General features: G+C 50.1%; 1 protein-coding gene across 1 annotated transcript in view; it reads right to left on the reverse strand.

Moving 5' to 3' along the window:
* Positions 1 to 11,872, reverse strand: part of WHRN (whirlin) — a 55,304-nt gene extending 43,432 nt beyond the window's left edge. Inside the window, 3 exon segments of the mRNA XM_050907873.1 lie at positions 11,273 to 11,569; positions 11,571 to 11,809; positions 11,812 to 11,872. Of these exon segments, the coding sequence (XP_050763830.1) occupies positions 11,273 to 11,569; positions 11,571 to 11,809; positions 11,812 to 11,872 (597 nt within the window).
* Between the last annotated feature and the right edge of the window lie 12,781 nt (positions 11,873 to 24,653).

Raw genomic sequence — 24,653 nt, forward strand, 5'->3', positions numbered from 1 at the left:
TAATTTTCTCATCCACTGAGCATGATTATCCAGCACCTTTGGAAAGTTAGCAGCACACGATAATGACTCTCTCCTGCCAGCTGTTCTTCAGGTCATTATGAAGTGCTTTGGGAGAAGCCTCCCTCTAAAGGATGCTCTAGCCCCAACACTGGCTCCTGAGAGGAATCCAGGCAACCACCATAGTGGAGCACTTGCCATAAATTTCTTAATACCATCTTGGTCCTGACAATTTTTATTGCTACAGCCCTGGGATACAGAGTAGATTTAATGGGGCCATTTATGCCTGCTACTAACGTAATGAGGTGCAGCCTACTGCTGCACTACCACTGGGCCAGGATCTCACCACCTGCTTTACAATCGAAGCAAGGCTAGGCCTGGGTAAGCCAGAGGGCTGCAGAGTGCTTCATTCAGCACCGCTCCTCTCCAATTCAGTATGCAGCTGTAGCTGGGTGCTAGAATACCCAAGGAAACAACTTCAGAATGAGAATGGAGGTGGAAGTCTTGCCTCTAATAAAAGAAAGTGCTTTGGATGTAGAGGTGCTGCAAAAATGGAAATCATTAGTAGCCATCCAAGGAGGCAAGAGCAAAGGCTAATGGGCTGAGCTGGAGAGGCAACGGGTGTCTCTGCAAGACCTTGGGGACACACCAGTGCTAGGGGACGATGGCAACCGCATTGCAAACAGGCGACTCAGCAGCTGGGGCAGGATGGAAGGTTTTCAAGCCAAGGAGGTGGCACCAAAGCTGCTCATCACAGGGAGAGGAGGCGGCCAATGTCAGGGCATCAGAGAGCACAACAGCCACTGCCGCTCACCTTAGCCCACTCCTCAGCAAGAGCAGAGAGCCTTGTTCTCCAGGGACACGCTGTGGAGAAGAGTTCTGGCATCCCCTGGGAGCAGCCAGCAGCCTAGGCAGACTTTGTGCTGAGTGACAGAGCCCAGATACTCTGGCTGGAGCTCTGCACTGCCAGAACCATTGCCATGGGCTTCACTTCCCTCTCCCATGAGGGGTAGCTGGTGCAGGCTCTGCTAAGCCAGCTGGGAGCCCCAGGACATGGGTGGAGCCAGTCCTGGATGGGCAGATTGAGACCAGTATCCAAGGGCAGATCCAGCCCTAAGAATCCTCATCATTACCAGCTGTCCCAGCAAGCAGGATTATTCTCTCCTCTGTTTCATTTTCATTTAATTTCTCAGGGCTGGTGAGAAGGGGCTAACTGACAATCTGGGGATCAGAGGTGCTAATTCCTGACAGACCAGGGACCACACAGGCAGCTTCTTCAGCACATCTTTCCCTGCCATCGCACAGGCATTTTGGCCAGCAGGGACAGCACGGCAGAGGGCAGCACCTGTTTTTCAGCTGATCTCCCTGAACATCAAGCAATCAGCAGGAATTACTTTCCAACCCTATCACCTTGGATTATCCCACACTGTGCATCCACCCTGGCCTCCTGGAATGTGTTTGCAGAGGGTCCCAACACCCATGTGAGCACGGGATTTTGGCCAGCTGCATTGGGCCCTTGGTGGAGGGGGGGTTTATGACAGGTTTCCACCACTGTACCCTCCTCCCTTGTAAGCCTTCAGGCTGCTGCTCCCTGTGCCCAGCAGCCTAGCTACTGCTCGAACATTTAGCACTTTGCCCTTCCCCACTCCCAGGGAGGTGCCACAGTGCCAGCGAGCTGGCACAAGTCCACTGACCTCGATTTTGCTGTCAGCCCTACTTATAAAGCAAGAACAGCAAGCGAGAGGGCCAGCACCTGCCCACACAAACAGTACACTTCCCATGAAGCAGGTCAACCCAACTCCCTGGGACAAAAGGAAAAGTTTTTCAGGCCAGAGTTTTCATCTAACATAAAAAGCATGGGGCCCATGGAGAGAAAGGATAGGCTCTGGATGGGAATACTACAAGGGAGAACTTCCTCCTCACAGACATGCAAGTTGTCTTGTGTCCAATGACTGCAGAGATACCACCACAAAAGCAACAGCATAATTCGTCCTGCAAGCTCTTTGGGAAAGCGTGTTATTTGACTGGCATACTGAACCTAACCCATTTGCAGTGGACCATTAAATAAAATAATTCCACCTCCTTAATCCCCTCTGCAGAATCAGACAGTGCAGACTGCATCTCCATTTCCTTTCTGAAGCCATTTCAGGGACTTGCTACACGTTGTTCAGTGCTGCTGTGTTTTGCTCCAGACTCAGATAAAAACTGGCTTTGCCCCATCTATAATGCATTTGAAGACTGTGGTATGAAAGGTTTAACACTGGCACCACAGTGTGCAAGCACACCTGCTAGAAGACAAGCTTAAGGAAATAATTTAGTTGAATCTGGGGATCAGTGCCAAAACATTTAGCAGGGAAACAGTCACCAATTGCCTAGAAATGTTATTAGAAGAAGCAAGTGCCAGAGAGAAGGGCAGATTGATTCCATAAGGCCGCTGATCCCCTGACACCACTCTATTTAATTATCTATCGAGTCCTTTGAGAGTGAAGTAGATTGCTTAAAATAGCCAAAACAGGAAACAGACATCTCATGTACCCACAGTTACTACCTTTTAAAAAAACCAAAAACCAACACACAATGCAGCATGTTCTTTCCTAACACCAAGACTGACAGCTGCCACCCTTCCTGAAACCCACCTGTGCCAGGCCATTCTTGCCCAGCATGTCTTGCATTACTGAAGGCTTTCCTCTCCCGCCTTCAGAATTTTTCCCTTGTTCTTTCCACTTCTTGAGGGCACCGAAAGGTTGAAGGCTGTGTAAAAGCATCTTCCAGGCCTTCAAAATTGCCCCCAGTAGGAACACAGATGTCAGAAATCAATGGCAATTAATCACCAGTATTCTTCTGGCAGCCTGAATAAAATATGCGTCTCGTACGGATACAGCCCACTCACTTGCCTTCACCACTAATGAAATGAGCAATCTATTCCAATTCATTCCGTTAGTGGGTAGATCACAGTTTGATACAAGAAGCATTAACTATGAGCCATCCTCCCCCTTGCTACAGACGCAAGCTGCTTTCTTCCGGCAATAATAGACTCGCCAGAGCTGTTTGGCTTCTTGGGCTGCTCAGATAATGGGCATCCAAGCACTCGCTCCATTTGCAAGCTGCAAAGGTCAGTGCGGAGGTTATCAATCATTGAAGTACCACGCAATTTTGCACCAAGTCCCAAAAAAGTAAGGCACGGACTTGAAAAAAAAAAAGCTGCAAAGGGGAAAGACATGCAGAGATACCACAGGAGGGAGGCAGAGGGAGCTTTTACAGCATGCTCCAGCACCATGGAGGGACCAATTTCCAGAAGTTTGTCTAACCGCTATTTCCTGCACTATCCTGGGGTGTTCCCGCTGGACCCAGGTAGTTTTAAGCTTGTGGGCTCAGCTAGACTGAGCAAAACCATCTCGGTGCCAGTGGGAACGATGAGGGTCCCTGTGTCTGCTATGGAGGGGAGGGGGCTGCAGGGACAGGATTGTGAGACCTTTTACAGGGAGATTGATTGAGCCGTATCACCTAAATGGTTCCTCTGCCAGAAGAAAGGACAGAGCAGAAGACAGCAGGCAGATCCACTGCCTGCCTGCCCACCCCCAAAGGCTTGCTCCAGGGATCCTCTGCAGGCAAGACAAATATAAGATTATTACAGCTCCCACTACACACCTCGGTTAAGGCAAAGTTTGCCAGGTGCCGCACAAATGCATAGGGAGATGTTGTCCCCTGCCCCAGACTGCAGTCTGTAGCCGTAAATAAGATGCTTTGGATCAAGTGTATCCCCTTCTCATCTTGCCTGACAAAGACCAGGGAACTGCTTCTGTGCAGAGGAACCAGGAGACTCGTCTGCACTGACGTATGCGAGCAGCTCGTTCCTGCGCGGGGAGGATGTGCGGCTGGGGCAGACAGGAATGAAGAAAACTGGTACAAGAAAAAGGTGACATAGTGGCAGGTGGAGAGAGAAACAGATAGAAGGAGGGATGAAGGGAAGCGGAGGCACTCCAGATGGAGTGCTGGGTGAGAGGAACTAGAGAGGAAAGCAGTGGGTAACAGAGCATAGGGGATGGAGGGTGCAAAATGGCCTCCCTGTCAGGAAGACAAATGGGAATTGCAGGAGGCACAGTCCAACCTCTCCCCCTCTCCCAAGGCAAAGGTGACAGCAGTTTGGCTTTCAAATAGTGGCACTTATGCAAATACATGCAAATTGATGCATAATTATGGTGATCACACACATTTAGCCCCAAGGCATCAGGAAGCCCATGTCCCTTTCACCTGGAAAGGCCAAATGAAATCTTAGCTCCAGGGCCTTCTCCCTAACCGCTCCTGACACCCCACATTCCAGCTTCAAGACAACACCTCTGCAACCTCCCACCCCCTCAAAGCTGGTCACTGCTCAGTGTATCCCTCAGGCAAGTCCAGGACAATTTTAAAAAGAGCAGAAAACTCCACAAAGCTTTATTTCAATGCAAGCCTGGAAAGCTGTTTAGGTGCTTTCTGGGGGGGGGGGGGGGGGGGGGGCAGTGCATGAGGGTAATCTAGATCAAAGCACTCCCCCCAGCTTCCTCTTGTTTCCTCTTTCCACTCCACACCAAACAACGCTGAAAAATATCATGAGAACCACCAACAAACCCATATTGTCTAGATATGGTTAGTTACTTGGTGGAAAAATTAACTTTGAAAGAATCGATGGGGGGAAATGAGCAAGACACTTGACTAAGCACCAAGGATACCAAATCAGTGCCTGCAAAAAGCAGAGGCCCTTCCAGCCTTCCCTGCCAGCACATCCCACCCTGAGAGGCTCACATGCAGTTTCTGAGTCCAGCAACAAGAAGCTGGCAGGAACAGAGTTCCTCCAGACTGCCCAGGTCCCTGCTTCACCTGTATTTACTAAGCACTTGGTGGTCTGTGCCAGGGAGAATTCACAGAGCACCCAGTCAAAAGAAACTAAGCCAAATCATTTTAGCAGATGCATTGTCAGTTTAGGTGAGGGGATTTAGAGCCAAGTAATTCTCCGAGCAGACATGGCATTGAAGAAGGTGTCAAGAAAATCCATCATCTTCCCTGAGGACAGAGGAACTGAGTAAAAGGTATTTTAACTCATCAGCTATGCTGCACACTAACGCTTTTGTTTTCTTCTAATGGACACTGAAAGGAGAGACAGGCTTTTATCCTTCGGGTTATCTTATCAATTTCTCTACTGAGGCAAAACTGTTTATTTACAAGGAACCCACTAAATAACATTTATGCTCCAAGAACTCAAGGATGCCCTAACAATACTAACCCTGATGAACAAGCCAATACCAATGCCGAGTACTATCAACCTTGCATTATGAGGAGAGGAGAGATTAAGGACCTCATTCTAATCTTTCGCATCAGTATAATGTCATTTGGTTTCATTAGGGCTGATTGTGATTTGCTGGTGTAATGAAGGGAAACAGATGACTAAGTAACTTGCCCACTGAGGGAAATCAGTGGCAGAGCAGTAGATATAACCTACTCTTAACTCCAGTGCGACAGCTAAACCCACATTCCCACAGATGCTCTCTGTAGGTGCAAGTTCACCCCACTCCAAGTTACATGTGATATTAATTTGATCAGCTCAGATTAGCTCACAGTGACAATGGAGCATCGCCTCTCAGCCCCGCAGGCGGGCCCTCAGTACTAGGTGAGGTCCAGCGCTCAAGCCTGCTCCGCCACGCGTCATCAGATCTGCCTGTGAAACCAAGAACATCACTTGCCAGATCTATGCTCTGCAACTGCCGTGAGCCCTTCCCTTTAAGGAGCATTAAAACTGATATAAAATGCAGGTGCCTCCAAGTTCAGGAGTGACCTTTTTCCCTCCCCCTTTTTCCTAGAGGGAGATCCTGGTGGCTTTACACTTTCCACCCTCGCCCTCTGCGCTCAGCTGGCTACAGAAGTTAAAATGGAAACTGTTTGCAGGACAGAAAAGCAGAGCAGAAGCCTGTGGCATGCACAGCACCTGTGTTTTAAGCTGTAGGTGCTTTTTTATGTGCAGTCCTTGGGGGTTTTTTGTTTCTAAGCAGACCAGAGACCAAGGATAGGTTACCGCTCTAACTATTGGGGTAGATGCTAGTCACATCCTTCTCTTCCATGCTCCAGCTACCTGAGATCCCTTGGGAACGGGAGAGGTTTCTAGCCTCTGGATCAGTCAGTGACTTCTAAAAATACAGAGAGACAGAGATAAGCAAGCAGGCATTTAAAGGAACAAGCTCAATATCTTTACAGAATCAGGGGATCGATGTATTGCTTTCACTCCTCGTTCATCCCAACCATGACTGTGTGTGATGGTCTGCAACTCCAAGTCCTTGGAAGGGTTAAAAACTAAAGAAACCAAGCTGCATTCACTCCTACAAGCTGTTACAATGCCTGTACAGTACAGTGGTTGATTACTGACTACAGCAAATAAGCAGTCTCAGATAATCAATTAATTAGGCATCACAAGAAATAATGAAATGAGATTTGCTTTCTTGTAAGCTGCCTGGAAAGTAAAATTGCTCTAAATATGCTTCCACGGCTCAGGGCTGCACATCTCTTCTGTCATTTCTCAGCAGTCTTTTAGCAATACCACAAGCGCCCTGAGCACAAGCAGCTGGAGCCCTTTCTACCTCCTGTGAAATATTACGGTCTCTGAAGAGATCACCTTGTTTGCCATCATGAAAGTCCAAATGAATAGAACATAAAAACAATTTTAATCCCCTTTTAATTATTTTTAAATGCCCACTTGACACTATCAGAGCAGGAGATGGAAAGGTTGGTTTGGAAGGAGTGAAAACCTCTGCCTGAGCAGAGAGCCCGTGGCAGCTGGCAACGCGATCCCCCTCCATCGCAGGCGAGCCTCCCCTTCCCGTGCAGGGCTGGAGCAGGGAGCAACTCGCAAGCAGGAGGGAGAGCCGGCACGCTGGCAGAGCACGGCACTGTGTTCTGGAGACCTCTGCCTTGTCAGTAACAGATCTGCCTCATCACAAGCCTTCCCCCAGCCCCACCATGCCTGCAGCAAAACCTGCAGCTTCTCTCCAAAGCTGCTCTGAAGAACCCAAGACAGTGGACTTGAACTACCCCAGTTCCTTCAGAATAAACTCAATGGAAGTCCATTGACTTTGGCAAAGCCACCACAGATTTACACCAAGATGAAAAAAATCACGCTCCCTAAGACCGATGCATACAAATTAGTCTAGTTTTGGTGATTTTGATCAAGCTGTCAGCATGAACAGAAAGACACAGCAGGGCAAATGGTGGAATCAGTGCAGCTCTTGAGGCTGGTGTAGCTCATTAAGCCAAATCCTCAATCAGATGATTCATCAGAGTCATGATACTTTACACTTTCTCTTGTCCCCTTCCTCCCTAAATGATTTAAAGGACATAAAAACCTACTACAAAGCAACAAAAGTAAGGGGTGGGGGAGAAAGGGAGTGCAAGTTTAATGCAAACCCCAGAGTAGAGGAGAAATACAGGAGAAATACCTCCCTGTGTAACGTTTTGATGGTCTAAACCCACAAGCACCTCAATTTTAACTGCTCTGGACAAAATATTACAGCTTATCAATACAAACTTTCAGTAAGACTGCTACAATATCAACCGTGTACAATATAGCAAGGCTGATGAAAGCCAAGCAAGCTCTAAAAATATGACAGACAATACAAACTTCTTCACTTACACCATAATTCAAATTACAGTGATCTTTTGCTAAAGTGCACTCTTGAATGCTGCAATGATAGAGCTATAATTGTAATGGAGTCACTTAATTTTGATTTGGATGAAACAGCGAGCACAAAGCAGACAAGGCATAAAACTCTGCTACTCACATAAAGGTTAAGAAGCTGGTCATTAAGTGAATTGATTTGGAATGCTTAGGTAATCTTGTCATTTAAGTCAGAATTCCACTTTTTTATCTAATTTACACTAAAATATCTACAAACCCTATTGCAGTGGTCACAGGCCACCAGTCAGTTTTCAGCTAGGACAGCAATGCAGCTCATTACTTTTGTCTTCTTTGCCCAGTGCTGTGGCACTTTTCATTTGATGCCATGATTCCACTTTCGGTACATCACGGCTCTGAGCGATGCCTGAAAAAACAAGGCAGAAGACAGAAATTGCTCCTACTCCACAGTCAGTGCCTCTCTCCTCCTAGAGAGGAGTGCTGGAAATGGCTGGGGTACTCCTGCATGGCCAGACATGCACGAAAAGAAGGCAACTGAGCTATCACGACTTGTAAAATGAATGCAGTAACAACTGTGTGAATGCTCTCACAAGATTGCACAAACAAGTTAAGACTACGTATTTATTCACTGCTCCATCTGAACAGCTGCCTCCCTGCCCGTATTCAGAGCTGGGCATCTCTGAGCACCCTGACAGACAGAAAGTTGATTTCTGGTTCAGTAAGTTTGTCATGCTCACCCCAGAGAAAGCGATGTGCCTGGGAGCAGGCCAGGCCAGCAGTGGAAGAGCCTTCCTGATCTCTGCAATCGTCTTATACCCTGAAGAACACAAGCTTTGACAACTTCTCTCACAACACCACGTTCTGCATATTATGAATAACAACGCTGTCCTAGACAGACAGTTTCTTGCTGCAGGACAGTCAAGATGGAAGTGCAGCACAGGAACGTGCTCCTTCTCAGACAGATGGAGAGCCAGACCATCTCTCCACACGCAGAAACGGGAGCTGTGCTTTAATCAGACAGCTTCTGACGGAGAGAGAGTTCACCACATCCACTCGTCTGAAGCAGGCAGACAGCGTTTGGGAGATCGAGCTACGCAGCCATGGGTTTGTATTAAGAAAGCCCCTCTGCTCACCTTTTTCCCCTCTCTGTATTTGATCCTGAGTACAGTGTACACTTAAATTCCAGGACCAAACCCAGCTCTGGTACAAGCCTGTTTATCCAACGTTTCTCTCTCCATTGACCCACTACAGAGCAGACCAACAGACATCAGTGAGGATGTTAGGACATGGTGAGGTTTGCTCTGCTCGAGGAGACCGGACCACAGCCAGAGGCTTTCTGGAGCTGTTAACACTTACATCAAGACTGAGCTCGAGATCCCAGGTTTCAAGGGGAAGCAGAGAACACGGGGTCAAGCCACCCTGTACACCACCACCTCTTGTCCCTGCAGCTCTGACACCCTGCACGATGTCCAAAACATTAGGCTGAGGTATTCATATATTAACCCCAGGGAAATCCTCCAAAGACTGCCCTTAAGCATCGCTGAACACGATCTACTCTTCATTCGTCTCACCCCCCCCAGCCAAATGCAGCATGCAAGGACAAATTAGCACTTGCTTAATTTTAAAATCTCCAAAGGAACTATTACAGCTGTACTGTAAATCACTCTGCGACTCTTCCCAAGAAAAGCGTTTCTACCACCACTACGTGGGTCATAAACCCTTCCCAGATGTAACAAGACCACAGGAGCTCTAGAAGATGCCAGCCCAACTGGGTGCGTGATGAAACTGTTGTTTAAAGTTCAGCTCACAAGCAGACAATTTCTAAGCTTCTCTTTCCTATCAGGATCACATTAATAAAATATAGCTCTTGTCACAGAACAACCCCTTGGCAAACTACATCCTACAGGAATTATTTCTGTGCAGGAAGCACTTAGTTTCACTCAGTATTAATAACGTCTAAAAGACTTCATGTACATTATATTAGAGAACAAACAGAAAGTGATGTGAATTACCCAGCAGAGTGGATTGAATTAGAGATGAAGTCATTTAAGACCAGAGCATTCCTGACACCTGGTTTCTACCCATCCCAATGCCATAGCCAAAATATGGGTTTTTTGCAATCTTCAGGGCACAAAATTGCAGACTAATTTCCGAAAGCTTACACCGTTGTTGTCTTATCATTAGGAACAACAACAACAAAAAATTCCTACAAATGTTTTCTCTGGTCTCAAGATTACCAGGGACTCATTTCCAGCCTGGAAGACATGCCCTTGCCTGGGGCGCAGATTTAAAGATGGGGCAGGGAACACACAGGTTGGCTGTGAAGATGCTGTTCAAAGCCATGCAAGATTAATGCACTGTCGGAGGAACGCACCACATGAAGCAGGCTGCAAACACAAGCGCTTTAACTTATTATGGAAGAATTAAAGCACAAACAGCTGCAAAACAGTCTTGTCACCCCAGACGCCAGCTCTCCACACGCTGCCTACAAATTGCTGCCCTAAAAGTCGATTCTCCAGCTCAATACGTTTGTGCCTGGCACTGCTGCGCCATGGGAATGCTCTGAGCTGAGCCCACGAGCCACAAGATCATCTCTGTGAATGGTCTGGGTCACTCAAACATGGACTTTGCCTCAAAACACTGAGCTTCAGGTGAAAATCCCACAGTTTATGGAGCTCCCCCACCCAGCCTCACATGAAAGCTTTTATCGATAGCACCCTTGCTGTTATGTACTACAACAGGTCTCCAGGGCACATGGAAACGTGCTGTGCTGCGGGAAGAGCCGGGGGCACTTCAGTTGTGTAACTGTTCTCCTTCTCCCCCTGACACAGTCAGGGGGGGATCTGGGATCTGCTTTGGGCACTATGCAGTCCGGGGAGGGGGTCGTTCTGCTTCTCCATGCCTCAGTTTCTCCACCTTTGCGAGGAGAAAACACGATATAGTGGCTAGAGTACATGCCTTAAAACCTGCCTCAAGCAGATTTCCAACTTCCACAAGCCTCCCAGACTGAAAGGAACACAGGAGCAGCATCGCTTGTTTCAGAGACGTTTCAGAGACTTTGTGATAAAAAAAAGTATCGCCTGGCCCCGAGGGGACGAACCTGCCGTGCCCAGAGCTGCAGCCGATGCCAGGCTGACCCCCGGCAGCTACTCGCTGCCCCTGCTATCAGCTGGCACCGTTATTTTCACCGTAAGCTTGCCGGCTCGGCTTCACACACTGCCGGTGCCCGTACGCCGGCGGGACGAGCCCGATCTCTCCGGCACGATCTCTCCGCTCCGCGGAGGGGCTGCGGGTTTCCACCGCCGCGTCCCGGAGATGGGGACCCAGGGGCTCCTGTCCCACCGGCTGAAGCGGGACGGAGCAGCGACCAAAGCCGGAGGGGGTGAAGCTGGACGGGGCGCACAGGGACAACACCCGGGGAAGGGAGGGAGGGAGGGAGCGGGGAGGGGGACACACACACACACACACAGCCGCCGGCTCCGGAGGGGCGAAGCGGGTCGGGGCGCACAGCGGCCGAACCGCGGGGCGGGGATGAAGCGGAGCCCGGGACGGGGCGGAGGCGGCGGGACGGGCGGGACGGGGGCACAGCAGCCGGAGCCCGGTCCGGAGCCGGCTTACCTTGACAGCCTCGGCGTGGGTCACCCTGTCCAAGGACTTGCCGTTGACACCCAGGATCTGGTCGCCGACGCGCAGCCCCTCCCGCTCGGCCAGGGAGCCCGGTTCCACCAGGGACACGTAGATACCGACGCCGTGCTCGGCCCCGCCGCGGATGCTGAAGCCCAGGCCCTCGTGGGCCTTGCTCCGCCGCAGGGTCACCTGCCGCAGCTCGCCGGGGACCACCGGCGGCGGGGCGGGGGCCGGCGGGGGCCGGCCGGGCGGCGGCAGGTAGGGCCCCTCGGCGGTGTACTGGTCGAAAGAGGAGCTGGTCGGAGCGCGGCAGGACGAGGCGGAGCAGCGGCAGGAGCTGCCGGCGGCGGGGCCCGTCGAGGAGGGCGCGGAGGGAGCGCACCAGGTCGCAGACGTTGCGGCGGCCGTGGTAGGCGTTGAGGCAGAGGATGAAGCGCTCCCGCTCCGCCTCGCTCAGCAGCGCCGTCAGCGCCTGGTGCAGCCGCCGCACGTTGGCCGACAGCGGCGCGGCGCCGGCCCCGCCGCCGAGCCCAGCGAGCCCGACGAGGAGGAGGAGGAGTGCACCGACAGCCCGTCCAGCTCCGCGCTCATCGCGCCGCGCGCGGGCACCACCGGCCCGGACCGGTCCGAACCGGACCCCGGCGCCGGCTGAGGCGGCGCCGCACGCGCCACTCCACCTGGCCGCCCGCTCGCCGGCGCCTCGCGGCGGCTCCCCAGGAAGTGACGTGCCCGCCGTTGCCGGGAGACGGGTTATACAGAGCGGCCCCGGCGGCGGGACCGCGCCCCCCCCCCCCCCGCCACCGCCCCCGCCCCGCCCCAGCGCCCCGCCCCCGCCCGCCGCTCATTACCGCGCCTCACCGCCGGGGGCGGGGTACCGGCCTGACGGGGCGGTACCAGCCCTGCCCCGGCACCGCCCACCGCCCGGGCTGAGGCCTGCGTGCAGCTCATCGCAGGAGTGAGGCACACAGAAGCAGCGGCCACCTCAGCCAGGGAGCCGGTCCCGGGGTGAGGCGGCACAGGCGGGAAGCCGCTTCGCCGGAGGAACGGCAGCTCAGGGCGGACAGCGGAGATGTAAAGTCCGTCCGCTCTTCCTCAGGCCTGGCCTCCTGCCCGCAGAGCGGCGGCACGGGGAAAGATCGCTTTTCCCCGGGCCTGTCCGCCCCGCAGGAGGGCTCTCGCTCCTGCTCCCACCCTGGGTCCAGCCGCCCTGGCCCAGCGCCCCAGCATGGCCTGCTGGACAGGAAAGCCGCACTGGTGAGCAGGAGGAATCGGCTCGCACCCCAGGAGAACAGCCTGCCCGGGGCACGCGGCACCCGTTACTTGACCCGCGTGGCTGTTTTTCCATTGCCCAGTGTGCCAGATGGTGGATTGTTGTTACAGTACTGGTAATTTTAACTGGTAACTTCATTTTAATCACAAGTCAATGGCATTTAGGCACGTGTGTTACTGACAGGGCGTTGAAGCCATTTATGATGTCGGGCTTGGAGTCAAACCCAAAGGCACTGCAATTAACCCCCCTTCATTTGGCAAATACAGCCGCCCCGAGAAGCCCTTCCTATGAGGGCTCCTGGGGATCGAGATCCAGCGCTCGAGCTGCTGGCAGGGCCGCAGGCAGCCGGAATCGCAAACCACGGCGTGGATCAGTGGGATTCAGGGGAGCGCGTTCTTGCCTGGGACGCTGCCACACACCTAGCCGCTCGCTCCTCTGCTTCCACGCCCCTAACTACTACTTCAGATGCAAGAGTGAAGCATCAGCATTAGAAGTCAGTGCAGAAATCCAGGGACTGCTTTTCCAGTTGCTGGATGAATTATTTCTTAGTACATGAGGTTTTAGTTTCTTTTACATCTCCGGAGCACTGAGCAAACACCATTTTCTGTCTCAGTCATTTGAAATCTTTCTGTCTTCGCTGAAGTGCCTTCTATCTGCTGCAGTAGAGGAGGATTAAACCTAATTTATCAGATGCATCTTGATAGCAAGAGAATTCATTTTGTTCATGGATATGATGGAAGAGCTTTAACAGCTGCATTACAAATAGTTTTAGGTATTAAAGCTTTGTTGGAGCTTTCAATGCCTTTTTTAAAAGAAAACGAAACAAAGCAGATTGCTAATTGAAATTCAGGTTCTAACTGTGGGTGATAAATAAGCAGATGGAACAGTCAACATTACTGGAAAAAAGCGACAATATAGGACAGAAAAGTGAGTAAAAACAAAAATACGCCTACCTCAGCCAAACAAAATAAGGGCAAACAAGGTATTGCATGTCTTTGAATTGCACTCAAACACAATTTTAATGCTTAGTACCCCGCTCAAAGACTCCTCTATTTAAAGTACTACTGTTCCCACACGCGCCGTATCTGAGCATCTCCAACCTTTTTTTATCCTCCGAGAAGACACCAAGTAAATTAGTTAACACAAGCAGATGCAAAGAGCTGCCCCTGCGCTGCACTAGCTCCAGACTGGAGCAGCACATCCAGTTCTTCCCACTTCGGCAGAGCACAGCAATGCCCAAACCACAGCCACCACGGGTGTTCAGTGGCCGAAGCTGCCCAGCGGTGGCATTTGGTCCCTGATATTTTGACCACTACTCCAGAAACCATCACAAAGCCAGCTTCCCAAGACAAGTTCAATCCAATGCTACCTGGCAGAAACGTGCACAACATCCACACGAGTAACTGCATTTGGAAATAATTCTGTTTTCTGGCTGCTACTACAGCCCTGCCAGCGGAGGCTGTTCATCCTTGGGATGCCCCATCCAGCTGCTACGTGGCATAGGACAGCTCTGAGGCACCCCTCTGGAACAGGGCTGGATGTGGTGCCTGTTCTAGGTTCTGTTCACAGAACACACAATTTTAATCCCCAGATGTTTTGCAGATTTCGATTGTTCACACATTGTGCAAGTTGGATCTTCATCCCGCACTGTCCAGCCAGGGACCCCCACTGCTTTTCCTTTGGAGAAGAAAGGGACTGAGATCTTCTCATAGAACCTCAGCTTTGAAGTGAAGCTGATTAATTTCTAGGGGCTTTATCCTTTCCACTGCTTTAAGCACCTAAGCCATGCAGTTGAGAAAGAGCAGCACATGGCCTTGGGCCAGAGGGGAGAGAAGGGGTTCATCCAGCTCTTGGGCACAGGAGTGTTCCCACACCCGAGTAAAACCTCTCAAAGTTTTCTCAGCACAAGTAACACTGCTGAACAAATGCCTCACAGCAGCTTGCCATACCTGTGTAGAGCTGCGTGGCTCAACGGGCCAGATTCTCACTACCGTAAAACAAAATAGTCCTTTCAGAAAGGGAGCTCTGCCAGCTGGGGAGTTGGCAGCAAGTGCTCAGGATGGAAAGTCCACGCCAGGTACAAACGGCATTACTCAGCAAACGTCCAGGTAAACGGTCCTTTGGAGCTGGGATTAGTGAACGCTGAGAGTCCATGTTCATTCCTGGGGGAACTCCTGGCTGAACTGGACCTTTGTTAACCGGAGGGGCTACACAAACACCGGCAAGGGAACGCCAGCACCCTCACACGCAGCTGGGAGCTGAGCTGAAGCAGTCGGACACTGCTTAGCTCAACTCTCAAACAGCATTTCAGATCCAACACCTAGCTTGCGCAGCAGAGTGCCTTAAGGCTAGCAAGAGCCGAAAAGGTGTTATTCATTTTCTTTTTTAAATCATCCTTGCAGCACAAAATAATCCGATGCATTTGCTAAGTGCCAGATGAATAAATTGCCTAACCTTTCTGCTTTAATCCATTGTAATCACTTTCCAGAGCACTCTTTGAAAAGTGAGCTCCATGTTTCCAGAGCAGCTGCGCTCCTAATTAAAAGGCACTGTAGCAAGAAGACAACGAAACGTAATTCTGGTTGGAAACACCTTGCTGCAGAGTTGGAGGACTGAGCTGAACTGCGAGGATGGCCAGGGAGGAAGCAACAGCTGCCTGTGCTGCTAGGCTCCTTAAGGCAGTATTAGGAGATGGCTGGCACTCAGGGCTGCCTCTTGGCTATAATCCCTGTTTAGCAGATTGGCTCCCAATCCTCTGTCCCTGGCCGGCTGGACTGGTTTGCAACGGCTTGAACATGTTCTTTCCTCAGCATGGACAAGAATCAGCCGAGTGCTGCAGTTAAGCAGTCTACAGAAATAGCCAATGCAGAGGAAAAAACATCACGAGGGTTCTCTAACAGAAGTCCTGAGTACCGTGGGTTCCAGCACCACCTCACCATTTGTCTTGCGGTAAAGCCGAATCCAGCACAATTTAGGCACAAGTTCCCCACTGTGCTGGGAGCTGCACAAACAGCAGAGACGCATGCTCCGTCTCTTCAGCTCCAGGTATAACAGGCAGAAGTCGGATTTAAAGAAAAGCTCTAGGAGCAGTGAGAAATCATCATTTCAAGGGGGATTTTCAAAGCTCTGAGTTATGAGCATAAATGTAATCCACTCGCAACAGGAATGTTGCCAATTTATGGGCGCTGCCATGCTTAATCAGACCAAGTTCAATTTGACGTATGCCAGCCAACAGCCAGGGGCAGATGCTTAAGAGCAAGGTTCAGCCAAGCAGAGGAGGTAGGGAACTCAGACACTTCTTAAAACCTTCTGTATCTGAGTATCTACAAATCTTTATGCTCATATTGCTCAGTGCCACACTGAGACTGTTACTGAGCAAAGCCAGCCTGAAACAGGTTCAGTTGGGCGGGAATTTGTTGTTTTCCATTGTGCAAGAGAAGATCAAAGATGAGAATTTTAGCTCCAAACCACTGAGACTTACTGTTTCCATAGGGTGGATACCACAGGATTACAGTTTATCAGTCATTTAGATACTGCTTGGATTAAAAAGTTAATCAAATCAAACAGAGAGCAGTAGTTTCACCTATATTACCAGAAATATTTTGGTTTAATGCCATTGGAATGCTTTGACACTTATTAAAACCCAGAGTCAAAGCAATTCAAGTTAAAACAAAACCACATTTTGGGAAAGCATTCACTTTAGATAAAGCTACATTTTCTGGTGAAAAAACCCTTTCAACTAAACAAAGTTGCACCCAGATTTGCCTGCAGTGATCTCTCCACTGTGCCAACACCACTGAGCGTAACCCTGCATCGCAGTGCCAGGTGATTTAAAAGCTGCAATCCTCCCCTCTCCGGCAATTTCTTGCACTTACTCTCTCTCGAGTCCTTTTTGAAATGCCTGAAAGAAAAAGCCACTTGCGTCACCAGCCTCTTTTTTTTTTTTTTCTTTTCTTCCCAAAATGCCCAGCACAAATCATCTGTAAGTCATGATGTGGGCCTGGATGTTACAGACAGGCAAAGCAGAGACTTGCTGAGGATCAGTCTTTGTCATTGCCTGGTCTCTGATTTGGGCACCTTGGCTGTTAAACTTCTCGGTGTATAAAGGACACAGAGCCTGTTGACGAGGGTTGACTGTCCTTGGGTGTGAGAGGTGAAGTCTCCGGAGCAGTGGCGTAGGCAACACACGCAGAAGGAGCCAGCCTTAGGGGTGCAAGTAACTCGCTCCACAGGACTGGGCTTATTTATATTAACTGTGGAAATTGTCAAGCAAGTCCAATACTCTCACCTAGATGAGCTGGGTGGCAGAGGAGGACTAGCTAGATTCGCATGTGAAGTTGCAGGGTGCTTTGACAGAGGGGAGAGCACAGACTCTTTATCCTCGGTGTTGCCTTTACACACGATCTGGGGTCTACCTTGCACACGGGGGGTGCCGTGGTACAAATTTCTGCCTCCAACCCTGAATTCTCCTCCTGCTGGGTACATCACTTCCCCAGCCCAGTGGCCTAATTAGTCTCGACCCTTCAGGCAAGGACTGCCTCATACTGGGTGTCTGCGCACCAGAGCCTTGACTTCTCTTGGAGCTACAGTTGAGGCACCCAAGGCAGTGCAGCACATCACGCATGAGCTGTGATGCTTATTTACAGCAGCCACTGTGGCTGGAGAGTACCGAAGGAATTTGAGGGAAGTACAGCCCCTTTCTGAAGAGCTCTCTTAATATATCTGACAATTTCAGCACAGGCCTGAGCATCTCAGAGCTCATTTGCACAAGTTCAGCCTCCCAGCAGGTGGGAAATTCAGGGGCTTCACTTACACTGAGAACTGACAAATTCACACAGAGCGAATCTCATTAGAAGACATTTATCTAATTCAAATAAATTTATCTAAGTCTACTACTTGTGGAAGCCTGTCAGTCTAGCAGGATTTATGGGCTGACCTCCCGACCACATTTTCTGCAGCGGGGGAAATCCAGCTGACTGACTGCAGTGGTACACACTATTCCCGCAGGTTTGCATCAGGAGCACAGCTCGGCCCAGCAAGCAGGAAAACTCAGCTTCAAGGTCTAATTGCGCAGATGTGGGGGGACAAACACACCCGGGGAGAAAGGGGGGTTAATCCTCACAGCTTGTCACTGAGACTAATCTCCTTTTCTCTGCATCTATTATAATAGAGACTGTCCCGTGTCCCAGGGGCAAGTGCAACACAAAAAAGTCACCGGGGAGCAGCTCACTCCTGCTGTGACAACCCTGAAATACCGCCAGAGCACCAGGCAGTTCTCTCTTCCTCGGGCACATTCACCACACCAGAGGTTTTGCACTGCTGAGAGTTTTGCTCCCTGTTCAACCATTGCCAGAGAGTTACGGGGCTGAGATGTTTGCCAGCTTATGCCATGGGAGCCTGGAGGTGAGCGAACCTTCCCACTAGCATCTCTCTCCTGGTGGTGATGATTCACACCGTGTCTCCTCCACTTACTCAGAGAAGTAATAGGGCTGCAGGGTCACACTCCTCATCAAAAGCATCAGCACTCATCTTCTCCAGCCTACAAACCCATCTCTGCCAGGCTGGAGAGGGATGCTGTGTGCTCTGTTATTACAACACTGCAAGAAGACAATCAAAAGAAAAGAAAAGGTTAATGAGGTACTAATCACTATTGGTTTGTACTATATAATGCAAGAAATACCCACTGCCATCGATTAAATGTAGCAGGGCAAAGGCATCTAATCAATCACATCAGCCATTTGATTTTCTTTTTCAAAATTAATTTCATACCATCACAGAAATGCGGAGAGATGCCAGAGGACTGATCTCCAGCCCGAGGAGCACGGCTGGCTGAGCGGCTACAGCCTCAATTCCCTCCCAGCATCCACCACAGATCAGTAGCCACACCAGTCCTGTGCCAAATCTCGCTGATGGGGCTCCATGAGGTTTCACTGAAAAGGCCACAGTGAGGAATTAGGAGCATGGAAGGATAGGAATAAAAGCCAGGACAAGCTTGAATCCTGGATCCTTTCTCTGCAGGCTTTTACTTGTTTGCCTCCAGCCCAAAACCCCATTTTCTTGTAGAAACTAAGCATTTGGGAGAACAAATACTGGTTTTAGCAAAAAAGCTGTTCTGAATGCTGAAAGTTCTCCTAAAGTGAAAAAAGGGCCAATACAAAACAGATTTAAAAAAAAAAGTCTCAGAGTTGTCATTGCATTTCTGAAACTCCCCAGAAAAGAGGAAAAAGTGCTTAGATTTCTCTTAGGGAGACAAAGATGAGAAAAACCCCCTACAACCAGGTGTAGGCACTACCTGGTCTGGCCTCGAGCCGTGATGGACAGCAGCATGGTGCTATGCCCAAGCCTGGTAACTCCAGAGCATCGGAGGGCGTTTCTGCACACCGGACAGGCAAGTGGCTTGGCTGCCAGTAGAAGATGAGACTAATTAAGGCTGTGATCCCCTGATTCACACACACTAATGCCCGTGGATAGATCTCTAATGCTCTCAATTCATGCTCATTAGCACAGGCAGCAGAGACAAGACAAGCGTGTTATGTCATCATTTAAATACTGTCACATTTCCCCAATGACTCTGATTACATTTTTAAATATTTATTCTCCTCCCCTGAGGCAGGATTGGCTTGCCCTGGAAGCTCTGAACCCAGCAGATTTGCTCCAAGCAAAGCTCCCACACATGGCAGTGATGAACTGATCCCCCCTCCTTCCCTGTGTCCTCAGGAAAGCAGAGCTCCCCTGGTACAAGCTTTCAAGGCATCAGCTCACCCTTCCCTAATTTTCAACATGACTTTACATCTCAGACTAGAGTTAAACTGAATGTTTTCTAGTTGCCTTTGCATAAGGAGGGAGAACCACACCAGTGAACATGCAAGTATGTGGCTGTGCATCTCAGTGTATGAACGGTCACACTCCAGTTAAATAAGCATAAAAGACTTTTGCAGGCACAAGAAGCCAATTTTTCTGGTAAGTCATCTAGCAGGAATGAAAAGAATAAATATTTTTGGACACATCCTTCACCAATCAGTACCAGCTGTATTTATACCAACCCTCCTTGTTCCCAGAGGGTGGTTTCAGCCTTCTGCCCTCCTGAGTCTTTCCTGTCCTCACTGCCTAGTGACCTGTTGGTGACGGGGTGGTTGGAGGGGTTATAACTCCCCAGGGACTCTGGCCAGCCAGTACCTGGTGGCTACGCAGCAGCAGTGTCCCCTGAGAGAGCAGCAGGGGTGGGGAGGGATGTGAAATAAGTCTTCATGCTTTGAAACCCTGGGGCAGAGCACAACATTACAGCACTAGTCACAAGCATACTTGCTCCTGTCCCAGGGGAAGGAACATCTCCCACTGAGTTCAATGCAGGCTGGATCAGGCCCATTCACTCTTCCTAAGAGCAAGCTATTTCCACGATCATTTTGCAGAAGCTAAAGAGGGAGGAGACGTGGCCAGGAGCACGAGGGACAGCCCAGAGCACCCTCGCTAGCCCCCAGCCACAGATTCAACACCATGGCACATCCATCCCACTCCTGCTGCAGAATAGATGGTGTAGGTCTGAGACCTCTCCACTTCTGCTGTCCTCCCTTTAGCACTGCAGGCAGCACCAGCAGGCACTTGGTGAGGTTTTTACTGCAGGATCTCCCAGGGGAAGGGTTGAATTGCTTTTGTTACAGCAGTTGTGGATTTTAGATCTTGCATATCAAAGCGGGGAAAGGAAGAAATAATAGAGACTTGGATGGAGTCACATCTGCATTAAGAGAATGGGTTTACACTAGATGGCACCTGATCTCATCATTTTAGATGCAAAGAGTAAAGCCACCAGGACTGTTATACTGAATGACGTTATTCTTTTACTAGGAGCTGGCTTTGTGGCCCTCCCTGAGCTCCCAGCAGCAGTAACGCACGAAGCGCAGCTAGCCCAGCAGCCAGCGCACTGCTGTGCATGTTAAACACCCTTTGTGTAACCCCAGTCTGAATCTCTTTCGAGATGCTGGAGTACCTGGCTTTGCTCAGCCCAAGCCGCTTTCCAACAGCCACTTTCAAAGGCTAAAGCACGTCCAGTCTTTTTTCAGCGACTTGCCGCCAGGCTTCATCTAACCTGAAGCACAACCTCGCTCTGTGGAAGCAGAAGGAGTTAGAAGGGCTCTGTCCCTCACCAAATTAACTTGGTGTTAACGGTCAAAGATGCTACAGGGCCATAATGTGGTTAATCCAGCAGATACAAACCACCCACCCTGAACACAGCACTACCACAACAGCCACTCAGGCGTGCGAAGACACTCCAGCTCCACCGCAGAGCCTACGATGTGGCGCAGATAGGCCAAACCCAACTGCCAGCTCAAGCCCCTTATCCCAGCCGCTTCCTGCGAGGACATGGACAGCCCTGTGATACCAGCTGAAGACACAAAAAAGCGGCCATGGTCTTTGCAGCACTGATGGACAAGCAGCCGGAGGACCTGCCTGCTGCTCAGAGGGGCATGTGTGGATGGAGAGCTTGCAGGAATCACGGCTCCACGCTGCACGTGGAATGATTCACAGTGACTTGCTCAGAGAGAAGAGGGAAATGCTGCCATCTGAGAAGGGGAGAAAAGGAGGCTCAGCCTCAGGCTTGCTCCTAATACAGCATCCTCTCTCCCTCTGCCATCAAGAGCCAAACACACTGAAGGTGGAAGCTGGCCTTGGTCCACAGGCACAGTTAGTGACCGTGTCCTGAATTACCAGCCTGAACCTGAGCTAGAGCTGCCCACCCCACCCAGTTTCTGCCCCTAAATACTATTAATGAGATTCCCATCTAAATAAAAACTAAATGGGTGAGTGAGGAAATGATCCCTCCACAGATCAGTGGCAGAGCCAGCAACAGGTCTCAGCCCAACATCCCAGTTCCTCACTGGGACTGTTCTGCCTCTTGGAGTCTACCCTGGGCTGGGGAAGAGATTTCTGCTCCTGGTAGCTACACAGCACCTTTGCAATGAGTCTCAGAGTACGGTTGCTATCATGCTGCTCTGAAGACATTCGTAGGGAAATTATTCTGTCTCTCCCAAGCACAGATAGTCATTGCTTCAGCAGGAGGCAGCAACTAGATTACATGAGATAATTTAGTAGCTGACATTAAAAACATCTCATTTAGCCTGGAATAAAAACATCTTCATTCAGCCCAAGCTATAAGGTAACTGAATTCATAGTAAGTTTTGAATAGCTGCTCACCTGGGCAGTTGAATGAAGATTGCCTCCTCCAAGCCAACATCTCCCCTGTCATCATGTCCTTGCTGGAAATCAGGAATGACAGCAGGGACTACTGGAGTAAATGGATTCTCATGTGGTCTAAATCTTCCTCTTTGGTACAACAGAATTAATTTTCCAGCTTTCCTATATGAATTGTTTTTTACCTGCTTCCCAGCATGGGCCCACAGCCTCCAGCTAATAGAAAGCGGAGATGAATTTTGCTGCATCTCAAGCAGCTGTTGCTTTATTTTGACTTAATGCCATGCTGTAAGCAGAGCTACAACTAAAGCGATTGAGTTAATAGTATCCTGAACGAGACAGGCAACAGGGAGAAGAGATGTAATGGGATGCAGTGAGGAGGGATATTTTAAGCACTGGTTTATCTGACAAATTCTGCAGTTACACATTCTGTGCTCTGCTTTCCACTGCAGCCCATCAGCAGACAGATGAAAACAATTTTTACATGGCATAAGCAGAAGAGAAGCAATCAAATCCTTGCTCCCAGTGCAAGACTCAACAGCAGAGGTGTCATTTCTGTAACCTTTGGAGACTTTCATAATAAAGGAATTACCAAAAAATGAAGATCTAATCCTTGTCCAATCCTATTTTTGAGGCAGCAGCTGCTCTGAGGTGTTAGGGATTCATTCAGGCGCCAGCCCAGGAGACTCTCCTCCCAGGCAAAGCAGCTGAAGGGGTCCTGACTTTCAGGAGCAGAACCCAGAGCTCTCTGTGCACAACAGAGACACCCCCCCCCCCCCCAAAAAAAAAGCACTACTGCAAGGCCCAGAGCCTTATGTGGCTTTAATTTGTGATCCCCATCTCAGTGCTTTTTTTTTCCTAATATCTGGAGCTGAAGAATCAGAATTTGCAAATCCTCCCCCCCGGAGGCTGCTAGCAGTTCAAGGTGCTCTCGCTCTCTGTAACTGCCCAGCTAGAGAGGACTTCCCTGGAGGTGTACACATGCTGCCCCAGCTCTCTGCTCCCACCACACTATCAGCAGAGCATTTCTTTCGGAGAAGAAATCAAAGCGCCTGATCTTAAAAAACCCTGCTCTGGATCCCAGCTCTGTGCTGAAGTCCACACAGAGGCAGGAGCTGGCACACAGAGTGGTCTCCATTTAATGTTTTCTTCAGCAGCTCTAAGCCAAAGCCCCTTAGCACCCTGATCCTTTAGCTCCCTTCCAGAGGTGCCTTGGTCTCTTTAGACCATCTGGGCACCCAGCTCATGGTTAGTGTTGCTCCAATTGTTACCCAAGTCTGAACATAACTCCTAGTTCTCTTCCACAAGGATTTGCTCTGAGCTGATGCTTTGTGGGTCAGATGCTCCTGGAGGTGATGGACAGAGGGGCTTGCAGCCACAAGGAAGTGTAGGACAATCTCACCTGGTATAAATCACAACAGCACCTTTGGCTGCAACAGAGCTGCCTGATTTACACCAGCTGATGATCTGGCCTGAGGACCAGACCCCAAAGGATTGCAACAGTGCAGCTCCAAAGGTCTCATGAAACCAAGCCCTGCATGTCCATGGGCTGCAAGAAATGCTGACGTACCAGAGCAAACCAGAGGGGACATAACTGTCCTTCTGGATTTGCTCTCTGGAGCTCTGCAAGAGAAGTCAGAAGACATTTGGCATGCGTAGCTGGATATTAAACTTACAAGGAGGATATCTGGGCTTGTTTCCCAACTTTGAGACTGACACAGTTTGAAAACTCAGTCAGTTCACCTTCCCTTCCAGGCCTGATTTCTCCCTGCTCTGCACCTTACAGAGTCATTTTGTACCTGTACGAAGTGTTAACCCAACCAGAACATTTTGCTCACTTACACGGTTGTCACATTTTAACATCAACAGAGGAGTACTTTCAGCATCACTTAATGAGGCTTTTCTACTTTGCATAAAAACTTGGCAATAAAACTTGCAAGGATGATAAAGGAGGAGAGCTGCCAACTGACGGGCAGGGAGATAGACAGACAGCGCTTGACACCCTCCTTTCCCTTGAGCACAAGCAGGAGGGTTGTAAAGGCAACCCCACTGCTGCACCAGGGCTCCAGCAGCCCTCGTGAATGAAATTCATGTCCCCTTACTCTTCCCACAGCCCAAAGAGGGTCTGTGTTAACACTTGGTTTGTGCTCTCTCCAGCCTCCCCTTGGTGTGCCTGTCCCAACTCACCTCCTCAGTCACTCAGGACCTTGCTCTTCCCCAACTCCAACACCTTGTGCACAAGCCAGTACAGACAAGAGGAGAGCAAAGTTAAAGAACATAACAAGGCATTTTACTGTTAAACTGGAGCTGCCTACAAAACTCTAACAGCCAACAAAACCCAAGGCAGCTACAGCCACCACTCTCCTACCTGAGCTCTACCAGGAGTAACTGCCTACCGCCCTTCCCTCTTATTCCCTCCAGTCTGTCTTTCCCAGGTGCTCTCCTTCTACCAATAAACATTCATCAGGGTTTGATGTCTTCCACCACCTGAGCTCCTTCTTGCTTTCCCTCATAGGATTTCTGTGGGAGAAGGTGCTGCGTCTTCAGGGCTGTCGACTCTTTGAACAAAACATTGCATGTAAACGAGCTGCTGGATGGCCATTTTCCACTCCATTGCTGCGTGGCCTGTGCTAGACGTGGAAATGCTTCCTGTTCCCTTTGCTCATTTAGCTCAGAACCAGCTCTCAGAGCTGCAGAGGCACCTCAGATAGGGTGGTCCCCATCTGCAGCTTGCAAGTCTGTTTCTGTGCTATTAGGGACACAGAAGTGCAGAGTGCCCAGTGCCACCTTGGCTTCCCACCCTTCCTGCTTGCTTCTTGTAGTGTCCATAGCCTTGCTGGCTCAGGACATGCCCTTCTCTCCCCAGGGAGGTGCTTCCCTGCACTAGTTTCAAACGACAAGCTTCCCAGTGACAGA

The sequence above is a fragment of the Gymnogyps californianus genome, chromosome 18 (genome assembly GCF_018139145.2).
Source record: "Gymnogyps californianus isolate 813 chromosome 18, ASM1813914v2, whole genome shotgun sequence".
In the NCBI taxonomy this organism is placed as follows: Eukaryota; Metazoa; Chordata; class Aves; order Accipitriformes; family Cathartidae; genus Gymnogyps; species Gymnogyps californianus.